The following is a 13,951-nucleotide window of genomic DNA, read 5'->3' as shown; positions in this document are numbered from 1 at the left end:
ACCGCTGGTATCTCCATCCAGACTGCCTACAAGATAAAGAAGTCCATTACAGCCCCATAGAGCTAAGAAGAACCAAAGCTTCAACAGCAACACTATGACTGACTTCTTGCCTTCCTACAGCCTTGACATCAATCCCCAAGACTTTGCAGTTTGGGGTGTCTTAAAATAGTGTCTGTTGCACCTCTCATCCAAATTTGGATTCGCTCCGAGCTGCTATTATGACAGCGTGGTACGTAGTATGGGCACAGCCTTAATAGTCCAGAGCTGTTAATTTACCCACCGGTGCATTTCGGCTCTTATTGGTTGTGAAGGAGGACATATTGAATTAAAAATATAGGATTTAAACATATCACAAATTCGGGTTTCAGTTGTCTTTTTGAGATTTCATAAAAATCACGTTTTTTCGTAATTTGTTCATGCTATTGCAAGTTTTGGGTCTCCCCTCTGTACATCCCTAAGTAGTCACAGGTCTAGAAAGCAAAATTAAAAATATAAGATTGTTAAGCACAATAATTTATAAAGTATAAGTAACCATTCTGCAGTTTTAGTAAAATATTTCAGTTGGGGGGAGGGGGAGCAAAGGTATTGTTTTGCTATTAACTCTTTCTTGGAAAAAGTTCCACAAATTAATAAAAATTAAAAGAAAATAATTCACAAACTATCTGGTCGTAATTTAAAACAACACTGAAATGGAACTTTTAGTATTTTATAAAATGATTTTCTAAAAGATTTTCGAACTGCGCAGTATATGATGAAGTTTACAGACGAATTAATGATTAAAAACAAGTTGTTAAACGAATTTAAGATGATAAATACAAGAGGGACGTGGAGTTTACTTTGTTCTACACAAAACAAATAGTGATCCTTGGTTATTTCTGTTGAATGAAAAGTCTAAAAAAAAACAAATATAAATAAAGATTTTTTTTTTCTTATAACTTTTATATGAAAATACTTGAAAAATTTGTACTCCCAGGCGAAAGAAATGGCAAATAAGAAATACAAAAACGATGAGAACAAGAATGAGGACGGATTTTTCATGTCGTTTCCGCAATTTTTTTTTGCCCATTGGTTGGAGTGGAATAACCAGTAAGTGATGCAGTTGACTGAATGTGTTGATTATTAGGTTTGACGTTCAAAGAATCTTTTGCAAAGATAGTAGTTTTGTTCTGATGCAAGTTCTTTGGTGATTCACTCTAAACAGAAAATCAATGCAAAAAATGAGTAAGAATGACAAATTTTTTGACTAACTGACACATTTTTTTAGTCAGCTAGTTAAACAGCACACAGTCAAATCCCTATTAAGTGGTCAGGCAAGGGAAACTTTCCTAGCGACAGTTTAGTGTAGGTGACATTTTAAAATAGGTTTACTATATAGTAAAAATTCTAAATTTAAAATCTGGAAATGACCGCTTAGTGCAGTGACACACATAAAACAGGTTTGACAGAACATACGTATTAGTGATATTTCGAATGCATATGAGGAACCGAATCAGCATTTGGCATTTGCAAATGCAAGTTTGGATTCGAATTTCAACGTTTAGAAGTTTGGCTAACGAAAATTACTAAAATGTTGCAAATTTGCGGATGTAAATGCAAGTAGTCCAGTTCAGTCCTGCATCTCAGTCCTAAAAATTGAAAAGTTTGGTCCTTGATGACATCACTCAACTTTTTTTTTTTTTTTTAGTTAGTTCCTATACAGACAGTATAAAGGCTAGAAATTTTTTGGGACCCGCCTCATTGACTAATAGGACCGGTCCTAAGACTGGACTGGACCGAATAAATAAAGACTGGTACAACACGATATGTTATAGCAGACCTTCTGTTATGTGCTAATTACTGGACTTTGGTCTGAAAAATCATTGAAATTCCGACATTTTTTTTGTACAATAATTTTCATGTGGAAATATTATAAGTGTCCACTGTCCAATGAGTTTCCCTTATATAGAATAATTTATTTTACTGCAATAACACATTTTCTGCTATGAGTATTTGAAAAAAAACAGATACGAAATACTTTATACACCAATTTTAATGTGTGACCAGAAATTATACTGCGAACATTCTTGGCGTTGGCAATTTTGCCTCGGTGAAATGTTTCTGCACGACATATTCACCACCTTTTAATTTATTTATATTGCAGACTCGAACTTTACTATTGTCTTTCGATCTGACTATTTATATAGCCATAATAAAAAGAAAAAGAGGGAATAGTGGTCAAATAATTTATAAAGAAGGAATAGTCAATGAGTTCTAATATCATTTGGAGGAGAAGAAGTACGAATCATGCAACCTATTGTGGTAAAAAAATAAACTTTGTACAATCATTTTTTTTTTTGCATATAGGATATATAACAGTAAAGTTCGAACCGATAATATAAAAACATAAAAAGGAGGCAAATATGGCAAGCGGCCAAATTTCCTTGAGGCAAAATTACGAGCGGCAAATACCTAGGCGGCAAAATTACCGGGGGTGGAAATTTTCGCCGCAAAGTTTTCCTATAATTTTTCACTAAATCCAAGTGCAATGTTGTTTTTGTATTTTTATCAAATTGACGTCATACTATTCTTGACAAATAATCATTATTTTTTTAATGAAGATTAATAAAATAATATAATGTTTGATCAACAAGTTTAAATTTGAAACGGTACAAGTCATCTAAAAATGTTTAGTTTAAATTAAACAAATACTTTTTTTTCATATTTAAAAATGATTGAACGCTTATCAACTGTGTAGGATAGGAATGGCTAAACTTTTAATATAATGGGCTGTATCGTTACTTAAAATATTTTTATGGGCAACTTGTCCCTACTAATTTAAATTTCATAAAAAATGGCTTCATAAAAGAAAACTACTGAATATATTTTTATTTCAAATTGAGGCCAAATATAAAAAAAGACAAATATTTTTTTAAAAGCCAATCTGGGGGGACGGCTGCTTAATTTGATCAAATGAACTTTTTGTTAAGAAAAATAAATCCTGATTATGCGCGTTCTACGCGTTTTGATTATATTTCAATAAAAATAATACCTGAAGTGAAAATAAGTAGTGGGCACACTTGAACATTAAGGAGGCTGCAATGCAGCCTGCGGGCTACAAGTTGTACATTCCTGTCTAGGAAACTTTATATTTTACACTTTATATGTTTTTTTTTCAGGTTATCCACAGCAGAAAATTTATTATTTCAGTTTTCAAAAACTACTCTGAAAATGGAAATATTATTATCCAATAGAATAATAATATTCCCAAACCCTAAAACAAAATTTAAAATTTAGAAACAAAATCTTTATACAAATTAAAATATTCTTCATTTTTGAAAATCCAAATGATTTGTACCCTAAAACAGGAACCACTATAAATATTTCTAGAGGGATCAAATGTCGTCATTTTTGTGGCGCTAATAAAAAAATAGCTGGCCAAAGATTTTTCATCCACAAAAAACTATTTGGGAAACATAGAAAATAAATTTTGACAAGAAACATTTAAATTTCAAATTTTTGTTCATTTAATTAAAAATCTACCGAACAAAATAAAACCAGTTTTATTCTAGATTCATGATGATTATATGATAAAACCATTTGTGTGAGAGACCCTTTTATCTTTTACAAATTTTCCCTAGAAAACCCCCCGTGATTTTCTATTTTAAACTTACCGTCTCATAATTTCTAGGTTTAGTATTCTCCCGTAATTGTTTTGAGCATTCTGGTTGCATTATAGCCTTTCTGTTTCGTTTTCCTCCAATAAATCTACCAATAAAAATATTTTTGATTAATTTGTATATATATACCATATTTTTCGTTATAAAAATGTTTGTCCGATTGAGATTTGACAAAATTTCAAAAATAAATTTATAAAATCTAGATTAAAAAAAAAAAAAAATCGAGAGTATGATCTAAAAAAAACTTCATAACAAAAAAAAATCTTAAATAGTCAAAAATGTATGGACACATAATTTACATTACAATCGTAGAACATAAGATAGTTTATTGATGAACAAAATTTTGAGATGTTATATGAAAACTGTTTTTGACCTGGGTAAAACTATTTTTTTTGAGAAATAATATTTTTGTTTTAATTTAATCAATTTTGATTGTATTTTCTGTGAATGATATCATTTGAATTATTGATTATTTTTCTGTCAGCGGATATAATTTTTGAAAAGTTGAAAAATCAATTAATTAGGAGATATTAGAGATATTTTCATAGAATTGATAACACAAGCGAACTTTTTTTTTTTTTTTTGGTTTTTATTTTTCTATATATATTGTTAAAAAATACATCATAATAAATTGGGAAATTACTTTTAGTAAAAATACAAATAAACGTTATAGTTTAAAATTAGTTCCCAAATACTTCTTTGGTTACAAAAGTACACTAAAAATCTATAAGATTGACAAAAAATCCCAACAACAGCAAAAAAACATAAAATACCCAAAAAAGTCAGAAATCTGAAACGAAGTATCTAGTATTAGCCTATTTTTATGTCTATTAAATATCTTGATAATATGATTTTGAAAATTTTATCTATTTAATTGAGTTCTCCATAAAATACTATATACTATCCAGTGGTAAATCGAAAGTCAAGGTACTGTTATTAGGTATTTTCAATTTAAAATCCATGTATCGTGACGCAGCTGCCATAAGTTTCCCTCTTAACTCCCGGTTTTCTGTTGCTTCCTTCAATGTCAACTTTTTTGTAAAATAAGACTTAGAGTTAAATAAGCTAAACCCGATTGCTTGAGCCTTCTTCGAAGGATTTAACTTATTTTTCGGAAGGCCAAAAATAATTATTGGCAAGATTTGGTTTGGCGCTGTGTTTATATGACTTTCTAAATTCCGTACAACAAACTTCCTCAATAACAGCAAAAAAAGGAAACTCGGCAAAAGCATGAACAACAGAATTAAACACCTTACCACAGTCTTTGCAATAATCATTAAATGTTATATAGCCCGTAGCCACTTGAAATTGGGCAGTGGACTTCCTCCCATCTGCAATTCCTTTAGTGGAATTCATTATATGGCTTGTCCAATCCTCGTTCAAGCATAGAATGCGGAGATATTTTCCACAAAGCGTGATAACTTCGGTTGATACTTTTTTAAATGAACCCATTTTCATCGGCCAAGGAGTCAGCTTACAGTGTGGTGCTGCTGTCCTTTGCAAAGGGAAAAAAGCTCATTGTGTGCAAATGAGCTCAAGACAAAAAATGAATTTATTTTTGAGGTCAAAGTACAAACGTAACGCAATTTTTATCTAAGTCATCTGAATTCTGAAATATCTGGGATTATAGTAATTCGGGACTATTGTCCTTCAGAGTCCTTTTTTATTCTTAAAACAATCTCTAAATTACAAATAGGATAAATAAATCTAATATACAAGTATTTTATCATTAAAAATGTGTTTTTTTATAATTCTGTATCTTGTTCTGAGCTTGATATATTGCACTTCTTTTACAGTACCATCTAAATGATGATGAAAAGAGCCAGTCAAAACTAGTCTAGAAACTCTTTCCAAAGAAACAGAAAAAATGATGCAAGGAGACAAATATATCAAACAATTTGGCAATAGAACATTTCTCATGAATACATGATATAGATTCCCAAGTATACAGATGTTTGATCGAATAATTAATTAAATCAATATCCATGGCATTAAGCATATTCAATCAGAGAGTTTTCCTAGCAATGTAGACAAAGAGTTTTTATGTAAATCTGTATATTTCCTGAAAATGTGTGTGCGTATAATCCTGTGTATAATGGGCATGTTAAAAAATTTAAAACGGAAATCAAGATGGTAACCCTGACAATTTGAAGAACAAGAATTCCTCCGACGTCCATCCCCAATTCTACTCTGAATCCAACAAGGACTTACTCTGCAACGAATCCTCAGGTCTTTTATGGGCACACAGGAATGTTTAATCAGGTTTTGAATTTAAATCAGTCTATTTAGGAAAGGATGTTCACTACTCAGGAATTAAATCATAATGACAACTGCAAAGGAAAATAATTTTTTTTCTTAGATTACCCATTCCAAGAACACAGGCCTGCTAAAAGACTCATAGGATTTACATTGGTTTCGAAACTATGTACAGCAAGGAGTTTTTTTTCGGTTCGGCTATAAGTAATTTATTCTAGACCAATTTGGACTGTTTTTTCGGCCCAGATCGCGGTCTCAGACTGTGGAACGTTTTTTTTTGCTTTCACTCTAAGGACCGATTTTTTTTCGGTCATCATTTATCGACCAATTTTTTCCGGTCATCATTTATCGGCCAATTTTTTTTGGTCTCATATATATTATGAGATAATTTTTTTTCTAGATCAACTGTCATTTATTTTATTCAAACAATCTCAAAAGTACACCATAAGTTCTAGAACAAGTACTGAATACATATAAAAGACAGTGGGAACAAAATTAATCTCAGCTATCTCTGTTTAAACTTCGTATAACGTCATTGTACTTGAAAAAAACATGACGTCATGTTATAAACAATTTAAATTTGGGACAGAACTTTACCGAATTTTTCCTTTGGACCGATCTATACCGAACTTTTCCTTTGGACCGATCTAGACCGAATTTTTATACTATACTGGTCCAGACCGAGCTTCTTGTTACACCAAACTAATTCGGTCCAACAAAAAATATAACGGGTCAGACCGACTTAGGATTTCCTGACCGAACCTTAACACTATTTTACATCACTATTTATTTAATTAACTTTGTTAATTCATTTTTCCGTTCATTTTCTTAACATTTCTAAAGAGTTATTTTATACTTATTTTTCCCAAGATTACTACAATTTTTTTTTCTTGATTAGGATATATAGAATAATAATTTATATATATTGAAAAATTATCAATAACTGTGTATATAAATTATTTTCTATGAAATTCCTCACAATACACCATTTGCTAATAACTTTGACCATGGAATGTTCGCGTATAAAATAGGTATTCTAGATTAGCTTAGGAGCAATTTTCTCCAATTCTTATTTTCATTGCTAAATGTTTCATTAAAATCTGGATTTAATTTAATACAAGATGGGGAATGTAGTGTAAAATCAAGCACATTCAAGGAGTTTTTCGTAAAGTTGTATGGTAGCAACTTCTTGAGGCCCCAAAATGGTTGGTCTCAGATAATATATCAGCAAGGAGGTTTCAACATTTTTTAATAACGTTACTGGAGTTTTTACCATGAAGCCAGGGGAATATTCACTTATTATTGTTATCTCCAAAATGTCTTCTTTCAAGTTTTTTTTTCCACAGTTCAAAAATGAAAGAGGGAGTGGAAAAATGAACGAATGAACTTAAAAAAATGATTGAATGAACGTTGAACGGAAACATTTCAGAAAAAGAACAAATGAACGGAAAAAACGGTAGAATAGTCAATGTTTGCAGGCAAATTTATATATACACGATTTGTTTAAGAAAAATATTTTTTTAAGAGGGCAGCAAATTGGGTGAATGGTTATATTTACATTTTGTTCTTTCTTGAAAATTGAGCCAGGCCTTAAAACACTCTTCTCTTTCAAAAAGACGGATTTTACTAGAAAGAAAAGTTACTTATTTTTGTAAATTGTTATATATTTTCATTTTTATATGGTTGCCATTATTTATTATAGATGACTCAATAATATAAATAAATGATTTTCCTTATTTTATTGACATGTTATTAGCAACTATTTTTTATTCATTTATTTAAAAAAAAAAGTTCTACTCAATTTTATTTCATTTTTATTCCTTACAAAATAAATTGATAAAAAAAAGAAAGCAGTAAAAATATAATACCAAAAAAGTTATTCCAGTACTGAATTCCAAATCACGGATTCAATATTATCTTACCTGTAATGTTCATGAACCGAAGACTCCTTGATTTTTTTGTATATCCTGACGTTGAAATATATCAGTGCTAGAAATGGAACTATTCCTGTTGCAATTAGCTCTTGCCATATTGTGCTAGAAAAAAATATTTGGTATTAGTATTTAAATTATAAAAGTTTGTTTTTAGCACTATTGATTTGCCTTTGTTTTTTGTTTTTTTTTCTTCAAATTATATGTTAAAATGACACAAACACGATAGTCTGATTTAGCTTATAACTTTTTTTTAAATTCAAAATAGGGGGAACAAATTTAATTATATATTATATTATTAAAAACTAAATTTCTTATATAAATTAAGCTAAAAATAAGACAAGTTTTACCTCATCCAGAGGTGTTGTTAGCCCCTTTTTAGGTGGGCCCAATCCCCAAATGAGGAAAGTAGCAACGCCTCTGTTTATCTCCATAGACATGGGCGTCCGCATGGGGGGGCATTGGAAGAGCTGTAGCCCCCTCAAAAAAAGTGGAGAATTTTAAAAAAGTCACTTCTATTGGAAAAAAATTAGCTCCCCCTCTAAATCAATTTAAGGATTTTTTCCCCCTCCAAAATAAAATCTTGTGGACGCCCGAGATGGACACAGTTGTCAGTGAGGAGGGGACAATAGTTTGAAAATTATACTAAGAGTGTTTATCCCTCTAGAATCAGATCTGTAACTAAAATGAAATGTATCCACAAAAACTTTTTAATATTTGAAAAAAAATGTAATACAAAATGTCTTCCAAAAAAAAAGGAAATGTTTTATTGAGCTAAAGATTCTACCTGGAATGTATTTAATGAATATAAATCGTAATTACTGTAAAATAAAAACAAAGAAAGGCTCTTGCCATAGAGTAACTGACAAAGTTGAAACCTTAAAAAAAAGGAGGGGGGATTGAGAGGGATTATCAGCGATGAAAATTGTTTGTATATTGGGTTTAGAATAAACCAAAAATCAATATAGTAAAACAAATCATTAGAAGAATGTTTTCAACAGTTTCAATAGGTCACCTACAAGCAGCTGTGACAAGGTGGGGATGGGTGAAGAAAATAAGCAAGGGCAAAGGCAGTGATAAAAATATTGTATTTAATGGGCATGTTAAAAAACCCGAAAATAAACACGGTACCCCTGACAATTTGAGGAATGTTTTGGAGATCAGCTACTATCAGCTGTACATGGGAGGAAGGGGGGAAGGAAATAAACAAGGACATTGGAAAAAATTACTCCAATTTCGATCTCCAATTCTACTCTGAATCCAACAAGGACTTAGAATTATTACCCTAGAACAAATCCTCAGGGATACGTTCCGTCTTTTATGAGCAAATACGAATGTTTAATCAGGTTTGAAATATAATTGAATCTATTTAGGAAAGTAGGTTCACTATTCAGGAAATTAAATAATAATCACAACTGCAAAGGAAAAGAAAGTTCACTCTTCATATTACCAATTTCAAAATAACGGGCCAGCTAAAAAAATCACAGGTTTTACATAATTTGGCATAGGTAAGAGTTACTCTAATGTCGATCCTCAATTCTACTCTGAATATAGAAAGGACTTACAATTATAGCTTCGCAACAAATTCTCAAGGCTACTCAGTATCTTTTATGGGCACTCACGAAGGTTCAATCAGGGTTGGAGTATAGTTGAATGTACTAGAGAAGGAAGATCACTGCTCAGGAGTTAAATAATAAATTTTCAACAGCACAGGATAAGAAAATTTACTTCAAAAAACAACAAAGGGTGAGATATGAAATAGACCCAAATTCCTGCAGCTGCTTGCTATACTGATTACAATTAAAGTTCCAGATGATAACATCTCAACATGGAAGTTTATGTGAGATCTGATTCAATTTCATCCATCACTCTCATTAAGATACTTGATGGTTTTATATTTATGCTTATTCCCAATTTTTAAATAGTTCAAAATTTTTAGAACAAGATAATCCTTTGCTTTTTTTTTTCTTAATGGTAATTATTTTTATACTCATTTCTAGTCATTTTTTGTAATCTTTTTAAACCCGTTTTTTTAGTGTTTCTTTCATGGAAAGTAATTTTAAAATACAACTTTTATTTATATCTGTTAAGTGCAACTTTTCGATATAAATAAAGAGAAAAAAAAAATCTTAGTAACTGATATGTCTAGAATAGATTGTAAACAAATCGATTGATTTTTGGTCAATTTAGTTTTTATATGTATTAGGAAATTGTCATTAAATAAGATGGTTAGGTTACCTGAATATATATTACAATAATATTCCGTAAAAATCGTTAATATCTATCAATTTATCATTTATTTTGAATATGAAGCATCTCTAAACATGTTTAAGCCCCTTAAATCTAAATTATTCTTTCATATTAGTATTTATTATTACTTAAAAACTCAATTTTTTCCCCTTGGAATATTGTTGTAATTCCTATTCAACGAAACCTAACCCCTTATTTCATGATAATTCCTTAATAAATATTAAAAACTAAATTGACCAAAAAATCAATCATAATCAAACTTCTTTAAAAGCAATTTTTTAAAATTAAATGGAGGATATATATTCTATAGTTTCATCTATGATATAAAGCACTCGAAGAAAAAACAAAGATATTCGCTTCTATGTAAGGTCCTTCATTTATCTCCATTTTTAGTGGTAATACACATTTTTTACTAATTGTCATCAAGATAAAGTAATAAATTATTCATTTTTCAAATGTTGAATGTTTGTACCAATTTATTCTTTACTTTGATTTTCATCTTTATTGTTCTTTCATGTCGAAATATGGCGCTGAATTATAGTTGTACCCTTAAAATTTTTATTTCAAAAAAAGCTTTAAAGGCCAAGCCTGTAGAAGTTGAAACTCTCAATAGTCATTTTCGTATTCTGCGGCTTTAATAACAATAATAAATATGGGTTTCAGCCTCCTGGCAAAAATGCTGTTGCATGGTTTAATTAATTAATTTAAATCGCAATTACTCAAAAAAAAAAAAAAAATACTTAACCTCAGATGTACATATAGATTAAGAGTATGGACCATTTTGATCCACAATACATTTTGAGGTGATTTGAAATGGGTCTTTTAAATGATAATATTACCTGAATATAATGTAAGGAGGATATTCCATGATAGAAGTTGTTTCATAGTCACCATCGAGAGTTTTTTGAAATTCAAAATATTTCCTTGCATTCAAAGAAATGGATATGACCACAACAAACGTGATGTAGTAAGTGGGTGGAGGTCTTTCTCTGAAGGTAAAATTGTGATTAATTCTACATTAATACTCATTGTATAGTATAATTTAACTGGTAATAATAATCAAATAAACTTATAATATACATTTTTGATCTTTTATAACAGGGATCTCCAACACTTTTTTGTGTCACGGACTTGTTTCATTTTATAAAAAAATTGCGGACTGGCATTCATTTTATTTGTCTAAATTATTAATGAAGTATTTTTATTGTTAGGGAGAAATTAAAATAATGTGTAACGACGGTATATAAAAAAAAAAAAAAAGGAAACCGAATATAAAGCCCTTTATGTCACCATAAAAAACATATATACCTAGAATGGGTACACTATAATTATAAGTTTTTCTACAAGTCCAACATTATCTTTTTAAATTGAAATTGGAGAAAGCGAGAGCAGAAAGTGGAAATTCAATTATCACAACCTATTATTAGATATGTATATAACTGTTGCCCTAAGGCTGTTGACTAACAAACAACAAATAGGGGAAAAACATTGTCTTCGTTCAACTTCGTTGCAAAGGTAAACATATCCCTCAAAAAATAGAATAAAATCATATTGTCTTTATAGAAAAACGTCATTCGGGAATAATACAGAGTCCAACAAGGGAATTTTCAATGTAATTTTTTTTGTTTATGGTAATTAAGGTTTCAGGTGAGATCTCTAGCAATATTCCAATAAATGTGCTGTTTATCTTGCGCATTGTTTTGATTTAATCAAAATCGGAGGAAAAATACGTGAACAGGAATAAAAAAAGCAAAGGGTTTCTGATCTTCTCGACGTGGATGTTTATCCAAAAAGAATTTCAGACATTGTTGGTGTGACCGTGAGGATAGTTCGGATCATTATTGTATGGGGATTGCGGAAGGAGTCAAAAGGAAGGTAGGAAGTGGAGGAAATTGTTTGAAGCGAGATGAAACATTTCTCCAGTCCTTGGAGGCCAAGATAACGGAAGATCCAATAGTATGAATGCACCGCTTGGCTGACAAGTTAAACGTGGACGAGATCATAATCGGGAGATCAGTTCACGATGACTTCAGGCTTGAGAGTTTTTTCAAGACTCCAAGACATCTCTTGACCGAAATGATGAAGGCCTAAAAGATTGAGAGATGCAACAAAGTCCTTAATTACTTGAAGAGTCATCTGTTGACTGTGAATATTTTCTCAGACAAGAATATCTTCACAGTCCACAAGGTTTTGAACCGTAGAAATCACAGATATATAGTTGCATCACCAGAGAAGTCCACGGCACCTTCAAGAGAAAATATTCGTGCCAAACAATGTGCTTGGGACTCGTGGCCTTTGATTGGAAGGAAATGAATTCGTTTTTCTGCAAGTTCAATAAGAAAATTGGGCCTAAGGCCTACTATAAGGTCCTGAGGTATAAAATATTTCCCGATTGATGGGTAATTACCCTGAGAACAACTATGTGTTTACCCAAGACGGTGCCCCCAGCCATAAAGGCATAGAACTTCTGCAAGGAGCACTTTGCTGACTTCTGGGACAAGACTTTCTGGCCCTCTTTCAGTCCTTATCTCAATCCTCTCGGCTTCAGTCTGTAAATCGTCTTAGAGACCAAGGCTGGGAAGACATCACCCACAAAATGTGCAAGAGTTCAAGGCCAGCATCAAGAAGCAATGGGATAGCAAGTCTGCCGATTATATCGTGGCAACCTGCACCAAGTTCCGGCTTCGTGTGGAGGCTGGATATTGAATGAATCTTGCAGAGATTGATTGCATAAAGTTTTTCAATAGCATTTTTCAGTATACTTTTTATATATAAAGTTATTAAGGTTATGCTTCTTGATCAAAGAAAATGTCTCTGTCGCACTCTGTAAACATTTTTTTTTAATAATAAAGGACTTTCATTCTTTATGGGAAAAATGAAAAAAATTATATTTACTTTTCAAAAAAAATAGTCACATATTAGAGTCGGAAAAGGATAGGTATCAGTTGGACAATATGAAAAAACTCGCCCTCCCACCACCCCATATAAAGTCCCACCACCCCATATAAAGAAAAATGCTACTTGAAATTAAAAAGGAAATCACTTCAAAAGTAAATCATATACATAAAACATTTTTAATATGCAAAATTTTAAACATTTAAGAATATATACATATATTTTAATTTGATATTTACCTTAGGGGATGACAAATTGCTTGACATCTTTCAGCTGATACGGCTACCATCATAAATATACATGCAGACAAGAGGATGTTCTAGGGTAAAATTGATAGTTGTTCCGTGACTTATTCATCTTTCAGTTTAGTTCGATAAATTTTAAATATGAGGGCTTTGTACAAAGTAAGGTTGCCGTTAGAAGGGGGAAGTTAAATCTAAAACACAAGCTACAAGCTATTGCTAACGTATTTTATCAGGATAGGAGATTAAAAAAATGTCTTCCAAATACAAATATTTGATGAGCAAAATATTGCTAAAAGTTTGTACATGACCCCTTTTGTTGATAACATTTAAGTAATGATAATACAATAATATTTAAATTGGGGAACACTGTATTTGTTTACCCGGACATTATACTTTCACTTTATATCTCAAAATTGGAGACAGCAACAGTAAAAAGCTCATATTAAACTATTGCAACCTTTTAATAAGAAGGAAATAACTTGAGAAGATTGTGAGTATGTTTCTATTGAAGATTTCGGAAGGAGGGACTCAGAGTCCATTGGTAGAGTGCGGGATAAGGTCAAGATGTAATAAAAAACACTAGTGCTTTACATAATGCAGGTCTTTACATTATTTTCCCCCCTAACCTTTCCAGTAGGACAGGTTATGAAGACATTTTATCTGTCCTAAAAACCAAAACCAAAAAAAAAACATAACATGTCCTAACAGTTTGAGGATT

General features: G+C 31.1%; 1 protein-coding gene across 1 annotated transcript; it reads right to left on the bottom strand.

The window, feature by feature from the left end:
• Nucleotides 1-576: 576 nt before the first annotated feature.
• LOC121121937 (uncharacterized) lies at nt 577-13,457 on the bottom strand. The gene is made up of 6 exons (XM_040716928.2): nt 13,228-13,457; nt 10,933-11,082; nt 7,835-7,948; nt 3,651-3,744; nt 953-1,193; nt 577-891 (listed from the first exon to the last, which is right to left on the bottom strand). The coding sequence occupies exons 1-5, from the start codon at nt 13,278-13,280 to the stop codon at nt 1,035-1,037; spliced, it is 570 nt and encodes a 189-aa protein (XP_040572862.1). The 5' UTR covers nt 13,281-13,457; the 3' UTR covers nt 577-891; nt 953-1,034.
• Nucleotides 13,458-13,951: the final 494 nt, after the last annotated feature.

This window comes from Lepeophtheirus salmonis, chromosome 7, assembly GCF_016086655.4.
Source record: "Lepeophtheirus salmonis chromosome 7, UVic_Lsal_1.4, whole genome shotgun sequence".
NCBI classification, from domain to species: Eukaryota; Metazoa; Arthropoda; class Copepoda; order Siphonostomatoida; family Caligidae; genus Lepeophtheirus; species Lepeophtheirus salmonis.
This window is presented reverse-complemented; position numbering and strand designations above follow the sequence as displayed.